The sequence below is a fragment of the Hemiscyllium ocellatum genome, chromosome 2 (genome assembly GCF_020745735.1).
Source record: "Hemiscyllium ocellatum isolate sHemOce1 chromosome 2, sHemOce1.pat.X.cur, whole genome shotgun sequence".
NCBI lineage: Eukaryota > Metazoa > Chordata > Chondrichthyes > Orectolobiformes > Hemiscylliidae > Hemiscyllium > Hemiscyllium ocellatum.
The window spans coordinates 57,835,252-57,850,573 of NC_083402.1; the positions used below are offsets into that span (position 1 = coordinate 57,835,252).

A 15,322-nucleotide genomic window follows, 5' to 3' on the forward strand; every position below is an offset into this window, starting at 1 on the left:
TTTGAATGAGTCACTGCAGTACTTTGAGAAGATGAAGTAAATGGTACTACAAAGTGTTTACAGCAAAGAAACAGGCCATTTGGCCCAACAGGTCAGTGTTTACGTTTCAGCTTAATCTCCTTCCACATTTCTTCATCCTCCCTATAACTGTATTCTTTTGTTTCTTGACCCTCCCTATTTTTATCCAACTTTCTCTTAAATACATCTACGCCAGCTACATAGGGTGTTCGCTATAATAGTGAGTTCCACATTATAATCATTCTGATGAAGATGTTTCTCCCCTTTTCTAACTTGGGTTTATTAATGACTACCTTATGTTTATGATTTCCAGTACTAATCTTCTCTATGTTTATCTTACAAATACCTATCAATATTTTAAAGATTTCCAGAGGAATACAACTTCTTAGCTCTGTTATCACTTATCTTTTGATTTGCTTGATTTTGTCCTTGGAGAGTAATGAATAAGAGAGGAGGAGGGAAATATTCCCCTTGGATTGGATGGGAATTCACTCCACTTTGCCTGTGGGATCCTATGATGATCTGCCTTTGGGAGATGAAGCCTTGGGCTCTGAGAGTCTCCTGGACTGCTATGGGGAGGTTGGCCTTTTGAACCTGTGATCTCTGTATTCGGCAAGGGGACTGCTCCGTCAATAGAAAATGCCAGTGAATCTGACAATTCCATGTAAATTGGGCAATAATAGCTTAAACTTATTGCCTATCTCCAACTATGTGCTGGAATTTAAGAATATAAACATCAATTTTTATGTTTTTTTAAAAAAAACATCAGTATGTATACTTGAAGAGAATTCAAATAAATCATTTTTAAGGATTGTACAGTCGGTTCTGCTTTAATGCATGTTTCTTCAACGTGAATTGAAGGATCTAGATTGTTATTTGTAGAACGTGAACTTTCCTAACTTGTATTGGTTATAATGTGATAAACTCACATCCCATTAGTTTGAATGGCATGGCTATTGCGCGGTTTTCTTATACCGTGAGATTTCATGAGACCAGGATTATCGTATTTTATCAGAACCGACTGTAATTAGATCTGGTTCTTGCTGTCCTTTTTTATTAGGTTGACTGATATTAGGTTCCCCAAGAATAGATTGCAAGTAGTTGCAAGTGCTGGGGATTTGAGCAAATTGTGGATGTTTTTATAAGTAAGTCTAAGTCTGTAAATAGTTAAAGGTGCAGAGACAGCATTCAGTGGAGTGCTATACTCTTCCTGTCATATTTGGGAGATCAGGAAGCAGATGACTGTCTGCGGGAAGGGTATTTGGATGCAGCTCTTATCAGACTGCATGCATTGATTGGAAAGGTAGTTGGATGCACTGAGGAATTTAAAGGAGCAAGACAGTGTGATGGATAGTAGATTCAGGGAGTTGGTCAGAGAGCAGATACAGTCAGCTGTATAGGTGACTGTCAGGAGAGGTAGGCAGGTAGTGCAAGAGTCTCCTTTACCTCTTTCCCTCACAAATAAGTATGCAATTTTGGATCCTGCTGGGGAATGGCCTCTCAGAGGAAAGTAGCAGTGACATCCAGGCTTTGGGACCATGACTAACATGAACCCAGGGCCCCCTGGCTCAGAGGTAGGGACACTACCACTGCACCACAAGCATACATAATTCCTCAGTGGATTTCTAGGCCTGGCCATCTTCACCTGTTTCATCAATGACCTTCCTTTCATCAAAATGTCTGAAGTGGGAATGTTCACTGATGTTTGCACAATGTTCAACGCTGTGCAGACACAGCAGTTCATATCTAAATGCTGCAAGACTTGGACAATATCTAGGGTTGAGCTGACAAGTGGCAAGTATCTTTCATGCCACACAAGTGCCAACTCTTCATCAGGTGGTTGTGGAACAGGACCATGTCCAGCAGGAGAAATCTGGCCATCAGCAGTTGCCATTCAATGGCACCACCAATATCAACATCCTGGGTATTACCATTGACCAGGAGCTAAATTGGATTATCTATATAAATGCTGTAGCTAGCAGGAGCAGGTTGGAGCTTAAAATCCTACAGCAAGTAACACACTCCCTAGACCCTGTCAACCATTTAATCAACAAGTTATAAGTTAGAAGTATGATGGAATATTCCCTACTTGCCTAGATGTATGCAGTTCCAACAACACTCAAGAAGCTTTGAAACCATCTGAGACAAAGCAGCTGGTTTCATTGGCACCACAGCCACAAACATTCACTCCGTCCACTACCAACATTCAGTAGCAACAATGTGTACCATTTACAAGATGGAATGCATAATTTCACCAAGGTTCCTTTGACACAACTTTCCAAACCCACAAGGTAACTGTCTAGAAGTACAAGGGCAGCAGATACATAGGAATACCAGTACTTGCTCTCAAAGGCACTCACCATCCTGACTTGGAACCATTCCTTCAGTGTCTCTGGGCCGAAATCCTGGAATTCCGTCCCTAATGGCATTATAGGTCAATTTACAGCAGATGGACTGCTGTAGTTCAAGAAGATAGCTCACTACCGCCTTCTCAAGGCCAGTTAGGAATCAGCAATAAACGCTGGCTCAGCCAGAAATGCCCACATCCCATGAAGCAGTGAAAGAAATGAATGCACTGCCCGAGAGTGGTTTTGATAGACTATTCTGCTTTTTAAAGTCAATTTGGATAATTCTCTGTATTTTTTTTAAAAACTCAGCATTATGAGTAAATGACTGGGCAGTATAACTAGAGTAATAGCTGGCAGTGAACTGCTAAACTGAATAAGTTACTGAGAACTGGTGTGGAATTAGTGGGCTGAATGGCCTCATTCGTGATGTAACCTATATGCTTTTAGTCAGATTACCAGAAGTAGGATAGTTGTTAGTTCATTGTATGTGTGCATATTATAGTAAAAACAGTGTAGAAAAGGTACAGCTTGAAATTCATCATGTGCATAATAGATATAAAAATTATAACATTGAAATGGAAGATGGTTTTATGAATAAAAGATTGTTACATTTTGTATAATAGTTCCATTATGTGTTTCTTCCTGCCATCAACAGCCTGTTGGAACTTGGCATGCAAGGAGACATCATCAAGTTGCAGAATCTTGCCCATATTGTTTTAGGAGTGAGCAGGAACCCATCTGGACAATTCCTTGCCTGGAATTTTGTGAAGAAGAACTGGAACAAATTAATAGAGAAGTTAGTATCATTGCAGTTTTTATTCTTAGTATTCCCACTCAGTCCTGCTGCCACCACTACACTCTAACAAATAAAAACAGAAAATGCTGAAAATACTCAGCAGGTTGTCACAGCCTCTGGAGAGAGAGCATTAACACCTATTAATAACATTGGTACATAATAAGCGTAAATCATTCAGCCCCTCAGACAATTCCCATTGTTCAGCTCAATCTGTGATTTTTCACATTGGACCCACAGCTCTCTCAGAGCTCACTGAGATCTTTCACAATGTCAGCAATTGATGTGGAGGTGCCAGTGTGGACAAAGTTAAAAATCACACAACACCAGATTATAGTCCAACAGGTTTATTTGCAAGCACTAGCTTTTGAGGTGCTGCCTCTTCATCAGGTGGTTGTTGAACAGGACCATGCGACACAGAATTTATAGCAAAGGGTCCTGTCAGGCATCTCTTGGGTTTAACTGTTAGTTGCATCGTGGTCAAGAGTAAGTCAGGTGAGTGAAAGCTGAAGGTGTGCCATACAATGTCAACAGCACAGATAAAGGCCTTTTGGCCCATTGAGCCCATGCAGGTCAAAAACAACCACCTGACTATTCTGAGCCCATTCTTTAGTACTTTGACCTTTGCCTTTTCTGCCTTGACATCATAAGTGCATATGTAATTATTTTTTAAATGTCATGAGGATTACTGCCGCTACCACCTTTACAGGCAGTGAGTTCCAGACAGTGTGTCCCTGTGCTTTATGTGTCTTTGTGTACTCCATGTTTCTGTGCTGTGGGCTCTGACTCTCTCCCTCTCTCTTGATGCCACTCTCTATGATAAAATTGGCAGTGAGAAGTAGATACACCCATCCATTAATATCTATAAATAAACATCTGTTCTGTTAAACGCATTAACAAAACATTTCTCAGGCAACATGCTATTTCAGAGTAGTACATAATATTATAACTTTGAAGGGGAAGCTCAGTGATTACTAACCAATTTGATAAAAAGTCCTTCAGCCAAAACAATTTGAGATGATTAAAGCTGATAGGTACCTCAAATCTATTTAACCACCTTTGTATCATATCACTTGACACCCTTAACTGACAAAACATATTAATCTCTCTCTTAAAATTGGTCACAGCCTCTGGGGAGAGAGGATTAACACCTACTAATAACATTGGTACATAATAACATTGGTACATAATAAAACTATCAATTGTTCTTAGTTTTTGAGTGTCAGTAAACATGATGAATTATGGGTAATACTGGTACTGCAATGAAGAAAACATCATTTGCAGAACTGCGTTGTGCTAATTCTGTTCGGAATTGTAATTTGAAGCTAACATAAACAATCCTGAACAGTGTCAGTGTAGAAAAAAATAGTGTAGCTATTGATTGTTTACATTTGACTTTTTAGTACAGTTTGAATGTTTTAGTTTGTACTCCCCAATTTTCCCTGTATAAAATCTTTTGGTTTCCACTCAACATTCGCCAATCAAATGCAACATCAGTCATATTGCTCACATCAATAAATAATTAATAAGAGATTCCAGGTATGCACCTATACTTGTTCTAATGGCTTGTTTGTATCTTAAAAGTGTAAGAGAATAATTAGATTGCATCAAGTAAATTAAATCATAGACTATTTTGTATTCTCATTTCTGTCTAATATCTACTAAACCCATAGCATATTTCTTATCCATATCTTTTCTGTTTAATTTGTTTGAGTTTTTGATAAATTTATGAGAACATAAGAAGTAGGAACCAGGAATATGCAATTCAACTCCATGAGTGTGGTCCACCAGTTAGTATGTCTTGGCTGATTTCACCTCACCTTCAATTCCGCTTTTCTACCTCTTCTCCATAATCCTTCAATCTATTAATGATTAAAGATTTATCTATCACCTCCTTAACATTATTCAGTGTCTCAGCATCCGCTGTGTTCTGGAATAGTGAATTCCTCAGATTCATTACCCTGTGAGAAAAGTAATGTTGTTCTCATCTCCATTTTAAATCTGCTAACCCTTATCGTAAAACTCTGACCTCTCACTCGAGATGGCCCCATATGAGGAAACATTCTTTTTGTCTACTTTGTCAATCCTCTTTAGTATCTTATACATCTCAATTATATCTCTTATCGTTCATCTAAACACCAGAGAATATAGACCTAAACTGCTCAATTTGTCTTCACAAGACAAACCCTCTATCTCGAATCAATCTGGTGAATCTCCTCTGAACTGCCTCCAATTCAACCACATCCCTCTTTAACTAGACAAATGCTGTACACAGTACTCCAGGTACAGTCTGACGAATGCTTTGAACAGGTGCAGCAACCCTTCCTGACTCTTATGCCCTGTTCCTTTATTAATAAATGCCAATGTTCCATTTTCCCTCCTTATTACCTGCTGTAGTGCCAAATTGTTTTTTGTGATTCATACACAAGGGCATCTAGATTTGTCTGCACTGAAGCACTCTGAAGTTTCTCTCCATTTGAATAATACGTTGCCTCTCTAATCCTTTCACCAAAATGGATAAGCTCACACTTGTTTACTGTAAACTTCATCTGCCAAATTTAGGCCCATTCACCTAAACTCTCCAAATCTACTTCAAAATTTCTTCTTTCTTCAATATAACTTACTTTCCCACATATTTCGACAATGTGGCTATAATACATTTTTCCCCTGCATCCAAGCCATTAAGATAGATTTGCGGTGTTATATTTTCCTCTCTTTAATCACGTGCCCTTAATTCCAGCAAATTAGTGTTATCATTTTTTTCCTAATAATACTTACTCAACTCATTGTGTTTTGATCAACTTCAATTATAAATATTTAGAAACAACTTCAACTCTACCTCTACAATCCCATTCCTATATTTTAGTAGTGGAGAAATTAGATAGCTGAAAGATTTGGACAGATTTCTTGCAACATTGCAATATAGCCATAGTAGATTAAAAAAGGGAATATTTTTCTTTTAAAAACATTTATACCGAAACCAATATTATGTATATTTATATCATCTCAGATTTCAGCTTGGTTCATTTACTGTCCGGTGGCTTATATTAGGAACAACATCTCGTTTTTCATCAAAAGAAGAATTGAAAGAGGTCAGTAAAATCTCTGATAACATAATATGTATATACAGAGTCAAAAGAATTGTGGACTATTTGTGTTGTTTCATGCTGCCCTTTCATCTCTTAACTTGCTGTCAGATGAAGCACAGAGTGATGTCATGAAAGGCTGTGCTCTGTACTTTCCACATGTTAGCTGTGGTAGTACAACCTACTAGCTGTAAGTTGCTACTAATTGTATGTCTTATTCAAAAGTGGTGTATGCAGGGGTTCTGTTTCTGAGAATCCCCCCACAAATGATTAAATTTGTGAGTGCTGAGCTTGTTAGAAATAGGTTAAAATAAGAAAACCTTTATTAACTGGCACTGATGAAACCAGGAGTGTATCAATTTATCAAACATTTGGGTTAGAGTCATAGAGCTGTACAGCACAGACACAGACCCTTCCGTCCAATTTTTCCATGCCAAACAGATATCCTAACTTAATCTAGTCCCATTTACCAGCGTTTGGCCCGTATCCCTTTGAACACTTCCTATTCACATATCCATCCAGAAGCCATTTAAATATTGTAATTGTACCAGCCTCCACTACCTCGTCTGGCAGCTCATTCCATACACACACCACCCTCTGTGTGAAAAAGTTGGCACTTAGGTCCCTTTTAAATCTTTCTCCTCTCACCTTAAACCTGTGTTCTCTAGTTTTGAACTCCGCCACCCTGGGGACAAGACATTGGCTATTCACCCTGTTTATACCCCTAATGATTTTATAAACTTCTTTAAAGTCACTCCTCAGCCTCCGATGCTCTAGGGAAAATAGCCCCAGCCTATTCAGCCTCTCCCTTTTGCTCAAACCCTCCAATCTTGACAATATCCTTGTAAATCTTTTCTGAGCACTTTCAAGTTTCACAACATCCTTCCTATAGCAGGGAGACCAGAATTGAATGCAGCATTGATCAAGAGGTCCACACAATCAGTGTTAAAACACGCACTAAGTAATGGAAATGTAATGCAAGAGGTATACGCATCACTGTTAAATTTTATTTAAAGCATAAATCACTTAAATAATATTGCAACTTTTCTTAAATAATACTCACTGCAGGGAGCATTCTCACTCATGTCTTTAACTAACTACTCGGACATTGCGGATATCACAATAAAACAGTAAACTTATAGTGTTTCAATATTGTGGTATCTACTAGGTTATCAAGAATCCCAGTTCATAAGGTACCAGTTAAAACAAAGTTTGCTGTACATTAAAATATTAGAGATATGCAATTTTTGCCCACAAATGTTGATTTTTGTTGTTACTGATTTCTTGGTTCAGACAGCAATTTCGTGGATACTGTAAAATATCCAGATCATTCTTGAAGTAAGGGCTTTACTGTGAGTTTTGGGAAATATTGCATGGTGGAGGAAGGATGATGGAGCTCTATACACATATTTTCTGTTAAATGTGACCAGTGTGACTGAATTGGCTATAAAGAGTAGAATACTGTTATTTTAAACTTTATCCAACCAATTATTCAATTAAAAGATTTGGAATTGCATTTACTGTAGATACAATAATGGCATCATACTCGAGCATTTAAGTATTGGTTAAATGTTAAAGATGGGACCAAGGAGTGCAAGTGCATCAATCTTTAAAGATGATGGGACATACTGAGACAGTGATGTGTCAAGTATTTAAGATCATTGGCATAGCAAATAAAGGCAGTGAATACAAAGGCAAGTATGTTATGCTGAACCAATATAAAGATCTGATAAAGGTTTATAAGCTTATGACTCACTTAGACAAGATAGACAAGGAAAAACTCTTTCAGTCAGTAGTTTGTGAGAGACTAGGAGACACCGATCTGAAATGCATATGGTGATGTGAAGGAGATGTGGTGCTTGGTAACTACCTGGAAGTCACTGCCCACAAGGATAGCGTGTGTAGAAGCAATTGACATTTTCATCTTGAAATTGATGCTCATTTGAAGGAAATTAACTTGCAGGGCTCCAATGTCAGAGCAGGAATATGAGACTGACTGGATTACTTCACAGGGAAAGGGTATGGACTTGATGTGCTGAATGATCTCCTTCTGAATGACTGTATGGTTAGAAAGATTAGTGGAGAGATTCACCCCTCCAGAAGAGACATTGGTGGCTAGTTGAAGGCCTGTCCAATAGTTACAAAGTGCTTTTGGAAGCTAAACAAACTCCTCATGGGATCTTTGCCCCTCACTGGGTGGAGGTCCTGCTGTTGGGAGCTGCTGGCCGATCTGAATGGCTGGAAGCTTCATCAGTCCTTCAGCATCAGAGCTTCATAGTAGGCACTGCCAGGACTGCAAACAGACCTGGAAGAAGGCCACATGGATCCCAAATCCCAGAAAGCTTGGGGACACTGTGCTGGATGTTTTTTTTGGAACTCTGGGAGGGGAGAAGGGATACTGTGTTTTACAGAATAAGCATTTGGAAGGAAGCAAGGAGTTGTTAATTTCTCAGTTCTGCCCATACTGGGCAAGGGACACAAATCAATTATAGCATCCTCCCCTTCTTTCCCACTGTTAAAGGACTTTTTCAAAAAAAACCATTATGAATCCTATTCCTGCGCAACTTTCCACGTCAACCATATTGTGGCATTGGCAGCGTAATTTGGGCACTCATTGAGCATTTAACAAGCACAATTGACCCTTGATTATTTACTTATGTATGGTGGGCAGGCTGTTAATGTTGGCACCCAGCCACCCCTCAAGGGTGAGCTTATTTTGGAGGTGAGGGGGTTGGGGTGGGGGGTGAGGGAGTGACAGACTGGTACCCGTCTGAATGTTATTACACTCTTTCACTCCATAAGCTTATAATATTCCACATGATCTCTCTAAGAAGTGGATTTTCCTGCCTGTCATGAATTGCTACTATCAAGCCAAACCCTGCCATGTGTAGGTGACTGCAGGAAATGACTCTAGCTAATCCTGACATTCTTGCCAAAGATCACAAGCACCTTCAGAAGGTCTTTAGAGATGGTCTATGGGGAAGTTGCCGAACTGCTGACACTTCTGGAAGGAGAAAGCCCAATAGTAGGCATACATCCTCTACCACTGGACCTAAAATCTTACTTTTTAAGCCTCACACATAGAAATACAAAATTGACTCCTTCACACTTCTGGGTCTTTCTGTTTCTTCTCAATGGCCTCCTGTGACTGCAAACAATAGATTTTTGTTGGGTATGAGTATCACAGGGTATAAAACAAAGACAGATAAATAAGATTGGAATATTATCTAGTTTAATGGCAGGACAGACTGAAGGGGCTCAGTGGTCCATTCCTGTTCCTATATTCTAATTTCTTTCTGCTGGAAATGCTGTGGCAGTCTGCTTTGTTCACCAGGAATGGCAGACCTCACTCTTAGTTACAACGATCTTCCAAGAAGCCTAACCTGCCAGATAATGACCTCTTCACCCAAGAAACTATGTCTGTTGCCTGAAGGGTATGACTGCTGCCTTCCCTCTCCTCCTGTAGAAGGACTGAAACCTAATCTTCAGTCTTCCTGATTTAGAAACCAAATATTCATATTTTAAAGCCATTACTTTTGATTCTTCTTTTCTGTCGTACAATGTACCATCTCGCGATAACAGCTACCTGCCCAGAAACTCGCCATGACACTGCAGTTGATTTTGCTACTAGTGCATGAGAATCACAGACATGATTTGCATTTTGCCTTTTGATGGTGTCACATTGGCTCTGCAATGTGCCATGTCACCAGCAAAATCTACAGAAGCCTTATTGTAAGTCACTGAACACTTCTGTTTATAATGCAAACATTACTAAGACATTTTGATTCCATTTTATTTTACTAGATACTCCATCAGTTCTTTTTTCCAGGGTTACTAAATATAAAAAATTGTTGCCCTAGATATTACAGCAATAAACAGGTAACATTCTGACGATCTACAGAGAAGAACAAGTTAGCATTTTTAATATATGGACTCTATCTATATATACATATTTCGGTGCATAAAAGCAGCTCAACAGTGAATTTGTTTGTCTTCCAGGTGGAACTGTTTTTTGATTCTATAAAGGAACATAGCTCCCAGCTAAGATGCACTCAGCTTGCCCTGGAAGGCATTCAGAAAAACATTAGGTGGCTGGAGAGGAATCTGGACGTCCTCAGAAGTTGGTTACTGAATATAACTGCAAATCCATAATGGATTGTCAAATTATGGATTTGTTTACAATTCATTTCTCTCCTCTCACTTCAGTGATTCCTGAATAGGAGATTTATCTCTTGTCACTGATTATTGCCATTGCTAAAGCAATGGTTACCAATTTGTAAAGAGTGAAACAAATGTATTGACGTGTAACATATTATTACTGCATAGCCCTCGCAGTAATAACAAGTTATTCTTTCAATGTGGGATAATATTAAAACCAAATCATGGCTTTTGCTTACCTGTCTTTAATGTGTGTATATATGAATACCTGTCAGTGTTACACGAGGTATATGTTTGTGACACATAAATTAACTATCTGTCCAAAGTAAAATAAATATCTTGTTATTTATTCATAGCTTTGGAAGACCTTTTATATGAATATTTTGTATTATGAAAAATTAGATTATATTCATAAATTGAGCCAATGTTTAAAATAAATTTAGTTTACAATGCTTGAATTATATTCAAAACTAAATTATGTTCTCTTTACCAGAAACTGGTCATTGCATACTTGGACTTCGGGCCTTTAAAAGTAACATTTTGACTGATGCTTCTACATTGCTTTAAATCAGGTCTTTGAGCGCTTTCTCCAGCCAGCTCTTTCATATAATTCAGTTCCTCTACTTCATCTCACTGCTTAGTTGATTTGAATAAAATTGATAAAAGGTTTGGGATTAGCAGGCATTGCTTATCAGAATCTAATCAAATGCTTTTTAAATGTGATTTCTATTTGTTTACAAAATATTCCCATGTTAAGGAAAGTGAAAAATGCAGCATATGCACTGACATCAATATTATATGGTTGATTGCTTGTTGATAGAGTAAACAGTTTGATTCTTACCCAGTTTGGTGTCTTTATTTATGATTGAATAATAGTGTTTGCCTTTCAACTCAAATGACAATTGGGAGCATAAGAAGTTAGAACAGGAGTAGGTCATACAGCGTTCAACCTGTTCTGCCATTAAATAGAATCATGGCTAGCATTCAGCTTCAACTCCACTTCCTGTCTGCTCCTTAAAATACCTTAATTTCCCGATAGATCAAACACCTACCCATCAATCACTGATTTCAGAACTTATTAAACTCTTTCCTGTAATAATTCGTTATATGTTCATTCAGAAATAAACTTATTCCTTCTCAACAATTATCATAGTGTTGCGCATCAAGAACTAAAATTACGATGCATTTAAGTAATATTCTAATTTGAAACTGAATTTGGATATGCATTTGGTTGACACTCATTATATGAGAAGCTTAGATTTCATAACACTACAAAAGATAGGGAGCAGCAATAGGCCATTCAGCCCATTGAGTCTGCTCTGCCATCCATGTGATCATGTTTGATGTGATAATCCTCAATTCCACTTTCCTACATTATCCCCTGCATAATCTTTGATTCCAACACAGGTTAAAAATCTACCTATCTCAGCCTTTAACTTCTACAGCCTTATGTGGGAAAGATTCACTACTTTCTGAGAGATGAAATGGCTCATCATTTCTGCCTTAATGAGTCACCCTTGAACCAGAGGGCATATTCTCAGGGTATAGATTTTCTGTCAAGGAGAAAAAATGTCTCTATATCTATCCTGTCAAGCCCCATAAGAATTTTGTATGTCTGTAGAAAGCTACCTCTCATTCTTTTAAGCTCCAATGAGTAGAGGTTCAACCCAACGTAACCTCTCCTCATATGAAAATCATAATATGCCCAGAAACAACCGAGTGAATGTTTTTTTCTGGACTGCCTCCTATGCCAATATATATTTGTTTGGATTAGGGATACAAAACTGTTCACAATATCCAAGGTAGGGTCTAACTATTGCCTTTTATAGTTTGAGCAATACATTTCTATTTAGACACTCAATTCCCTTTGACTTAAAGGCCAAACATTTGTCTTCTATATGACTTGATGAACTTGAATGCTTTTTTTAATTTATGTTTGTGAATTTTCAAACTGCAGCTTTCTGCAGTCTTTCTCCATTTAAATAATGATCAGCTCCTCCAATCTTCCTTCCAAAGTATCTGATCTCACATTTTCCCACATTACATGCCATCTGCCAAGTTCTTGGCCATTTGTTTAAACTGTTTTTCAGCAGACTTCTTGTATCATCCTTATTACTTCCTTTCCTCCTATTTTGTGTCATCTGCAAACTTGGTGATAGTACATTCCCTTCCCTCATGCATGTTATTAATACGTACTGTGGTCTCAGCACATGCCCCTGTATCACTCACCAGTTACAGATTGCCATCCTGAAAATGTCACTTCTTATTCCAACTCTGTCTTCTATTAGCAAATTTTCTATTCATGCTAATATAGTACCACAAAACCATGAGTTCGTGTCTAATTAAGTAGCCTAACATGATGTATCTTATGAAACCCCATCTGGAAATACATTACATCTACTAATCCTCCTTTATCTATTCTGCTTGTTACCTACTCAAAGGATTCTATCAAAATTGTCAGGTATGATTTTTCTTTCACAAAGCTACATTGACTCAGATGAATTATATTATGTGTTTAATATATTGATGATCTTATGCTCTGCTACTGTACTCTTTGAAATAGACTCTTAATACTTGCCCTCTAATAAATGTTAAGCTCACCAACAAATTTCAAATAAGCAGTTTTTCAAATAAGCAAGGGCAGTTTTCCAAACTTCCAACAGTGTTCCAGAATCGAAGGATTCCTGAAGGTTATCATCACTGCATCCGATACCTCTGTAGCTATTTACTTTAAATTCTGAGGATGCATCCCATCTGGTCCAGAGGACTTATCAGCTTTTAGTCTCATTAGTTTTCCGAGCACTTTTTATTTTGTAATAGTTATCATAATTATTTCCTCTCTTTTGCCTCAGGGTCATTTTGTACTTTTGAAGTGTTGTCACTGATGTTACAACATGCAACACAGGTCAACAAAGTCAGCCTTTCTACCTCTGCTCCTACCACAGCAAAGCTAAAATCATCAAAGACCCTGAATAGTTACTTCAATGGTTCCTGACTAGACTGTTGAATAACCAATCCCAGACTTTGTGAATAATTAATTCCAATCAGCATATCTTAACCAGAAGACATATTTCTTTAGGACAGGAGTTGGGAAGTACAGACTGGGAGCAATTGTTCCACAGGAAGGGTACCACAGACATGTGGAGACCATTTAAGGAGCAGTTGTTGAGAGTGATGCAAGAATTTGTTCCTCTGAGACAGGTAAGAAGGGGTAAGATTAAGGAACCTTGGATGACGAGAACATAGGATCTTCTTGTCAAAACGAAGAAGGCAGCTTACGTAAGGTGGAGGAAGGAAGGATCTAGCACAGCTTTAGAAGATTACAGGCTTGCTAGAAAGGAGTTCAGAAATGGACTAAGGAGAGCCAGGAAGGAACATGTAAAAGGCTTGGCAAGAAGGATTAGGGAAAACCCAAAGGCATTTTACTCATACGTGAGGAATAAGAGAATGATCAGGGAGAAGGTAGGGCCGATCAAGGAGAGCGGATGAAACTTGTGCATGGAGTCTAAGCAGATAGGGGAAGCCCTAATTGAGCTTTCTGCTTCAGTTTTCACTAATGAGAGGGACCTTGTTGTAAATGAGAACTTTGAGGAGCTGAGAAACAGGCTTAAACAGATCAAGATTGGTGAAGTTGATGTGCTGGAAATTTTGGCAAACATTAAGATTGATAAGTCCCCAGGGCCAGACCAGATTTATCCTAGGCTGCTCCGAGAAATGAGAAAAGAGGTTGCCAAGCCGCTGGTGAAGATCTGTGCTTCCTCACAATCCAAGGGAGTCATACTGGAGGATTGGAAGGAGGTGAATGTTGTTTCTCTTTTCAAGAAGGATAATAGGAAAATCCCTGGCAATTACAGACCAATCAGTCTTACATCTGTGGTCAGCAAAGTTTTGGAAAGAATTCTGAGGGGTAGGATTTATGACTATTTGGAAAAGCATAGCGTGATTAAAGGCAGTCTGCATGGCTTTGTGAGGGGCGGGTCATGCCTCACAAATCTTATTGAGTTCTTTGAGGAGGTGACAAGACAGGTCGATGAAAGTTGTGCAGTGGATGGAGTGTTAATGGAATTCAGTAAGGCATTTGATAAGGTTCCCCATGGTAGGCTCATACATAAAGTCAAGAAGTGTGGGATACAGGGAGATTTGACTATCTGGATTCAGAATTGGTTGGCTGACAAAAGGCAGAGAGTGGTTGTACATGGAAAGTATTCTGCCTGGAGGTCAGTGTTGAGTGGGGTCCCGTAGGGCTCTGTTCTTGGGCCTCTGCTCTCTGTAGATTTTATAAATGACTTAGATGAGGAGGTTGAGGGGTGGGTTAGTAAATTTGCAGATGACAGTAAGGTTGGAGGTGCTGTCGATGTGTCAAGGGCTATTGCAGGCTGCAGTGCAACATAGACAGGATGCAGAGCTGGGCTGAGCAATAATAGCTGGAGTTCAACCTGAACAAGTGCGAAGTGATGCATTTTGGAAGGTCGAACTAGAATGCTGAATATAGGATTAAAGACAGTCTTCTTGGCAGTGTGGAGGAACAGAGGGATCTGGGTGTTCAAGTGCATAGATTCCTCAAAATTGCCACCCAAGTGGATAGGTTTGTTAAGAAAGCATATGGTGTTTCGGCTTTCATTAACAGGCAGATCGAGTTTAAAAGCTATGAGGTTTTGCTACAGCTCTACAAGTCCCTGGTGAGACCACACTTGGAATATTGTGTCCAGTTCTGGTTGCCCTACTATAGGAAAAATACAGAGGCTTTGAAGAAGGTTTACTAGGATGCTGCCTGGACTGGAGGGAATGTCTTACAAAGAGAGGTTGATTAAGCTCGGACTTTTCTCTCTGGAGAGAAGGAGCAAGAGAGGTGACCTGATCGAGGTATACAAGGTAATGAGAGGCATGGATAGAGTCAATAGCCAGAGACTTTTCCCCAG

The 15,322-nt window shown here is 38.8% G+C and overlaps 1 protein-coding gene across 1 annotated transcript in view; it reads left to right on the plus strand.

The window, feature by feature from the left end:
• erap2 (endoplasmic reticulum aminopeptidase 2) overlaps nt 1–11,243 on the plus strand; it is a 77,996-nt gene extending 66,753 nt beyond the window's left edge. Inside the window, exons 17-19 of the mRNA XM_060836928.1 lie at nt 3,022–3,162; nt 6,170–6,251; nt 10,245–11,243. Of these exons, the coding sequence (XP_060692911.1) occupies nt 3,022–3,162; nt 6,170–6,251; nt 10,245–10,397 (376 nt within the window). The 3' untranslated portion in view covers nt 10,398–11,243. The remainder of the gene's footprint in view (nt 1–3,021; nt 3,163–6,169; nt 6,252–10,244) is intronic.
• Nucleotides 11,244–15,322: the final 4,079 nt, after the last annotated feature.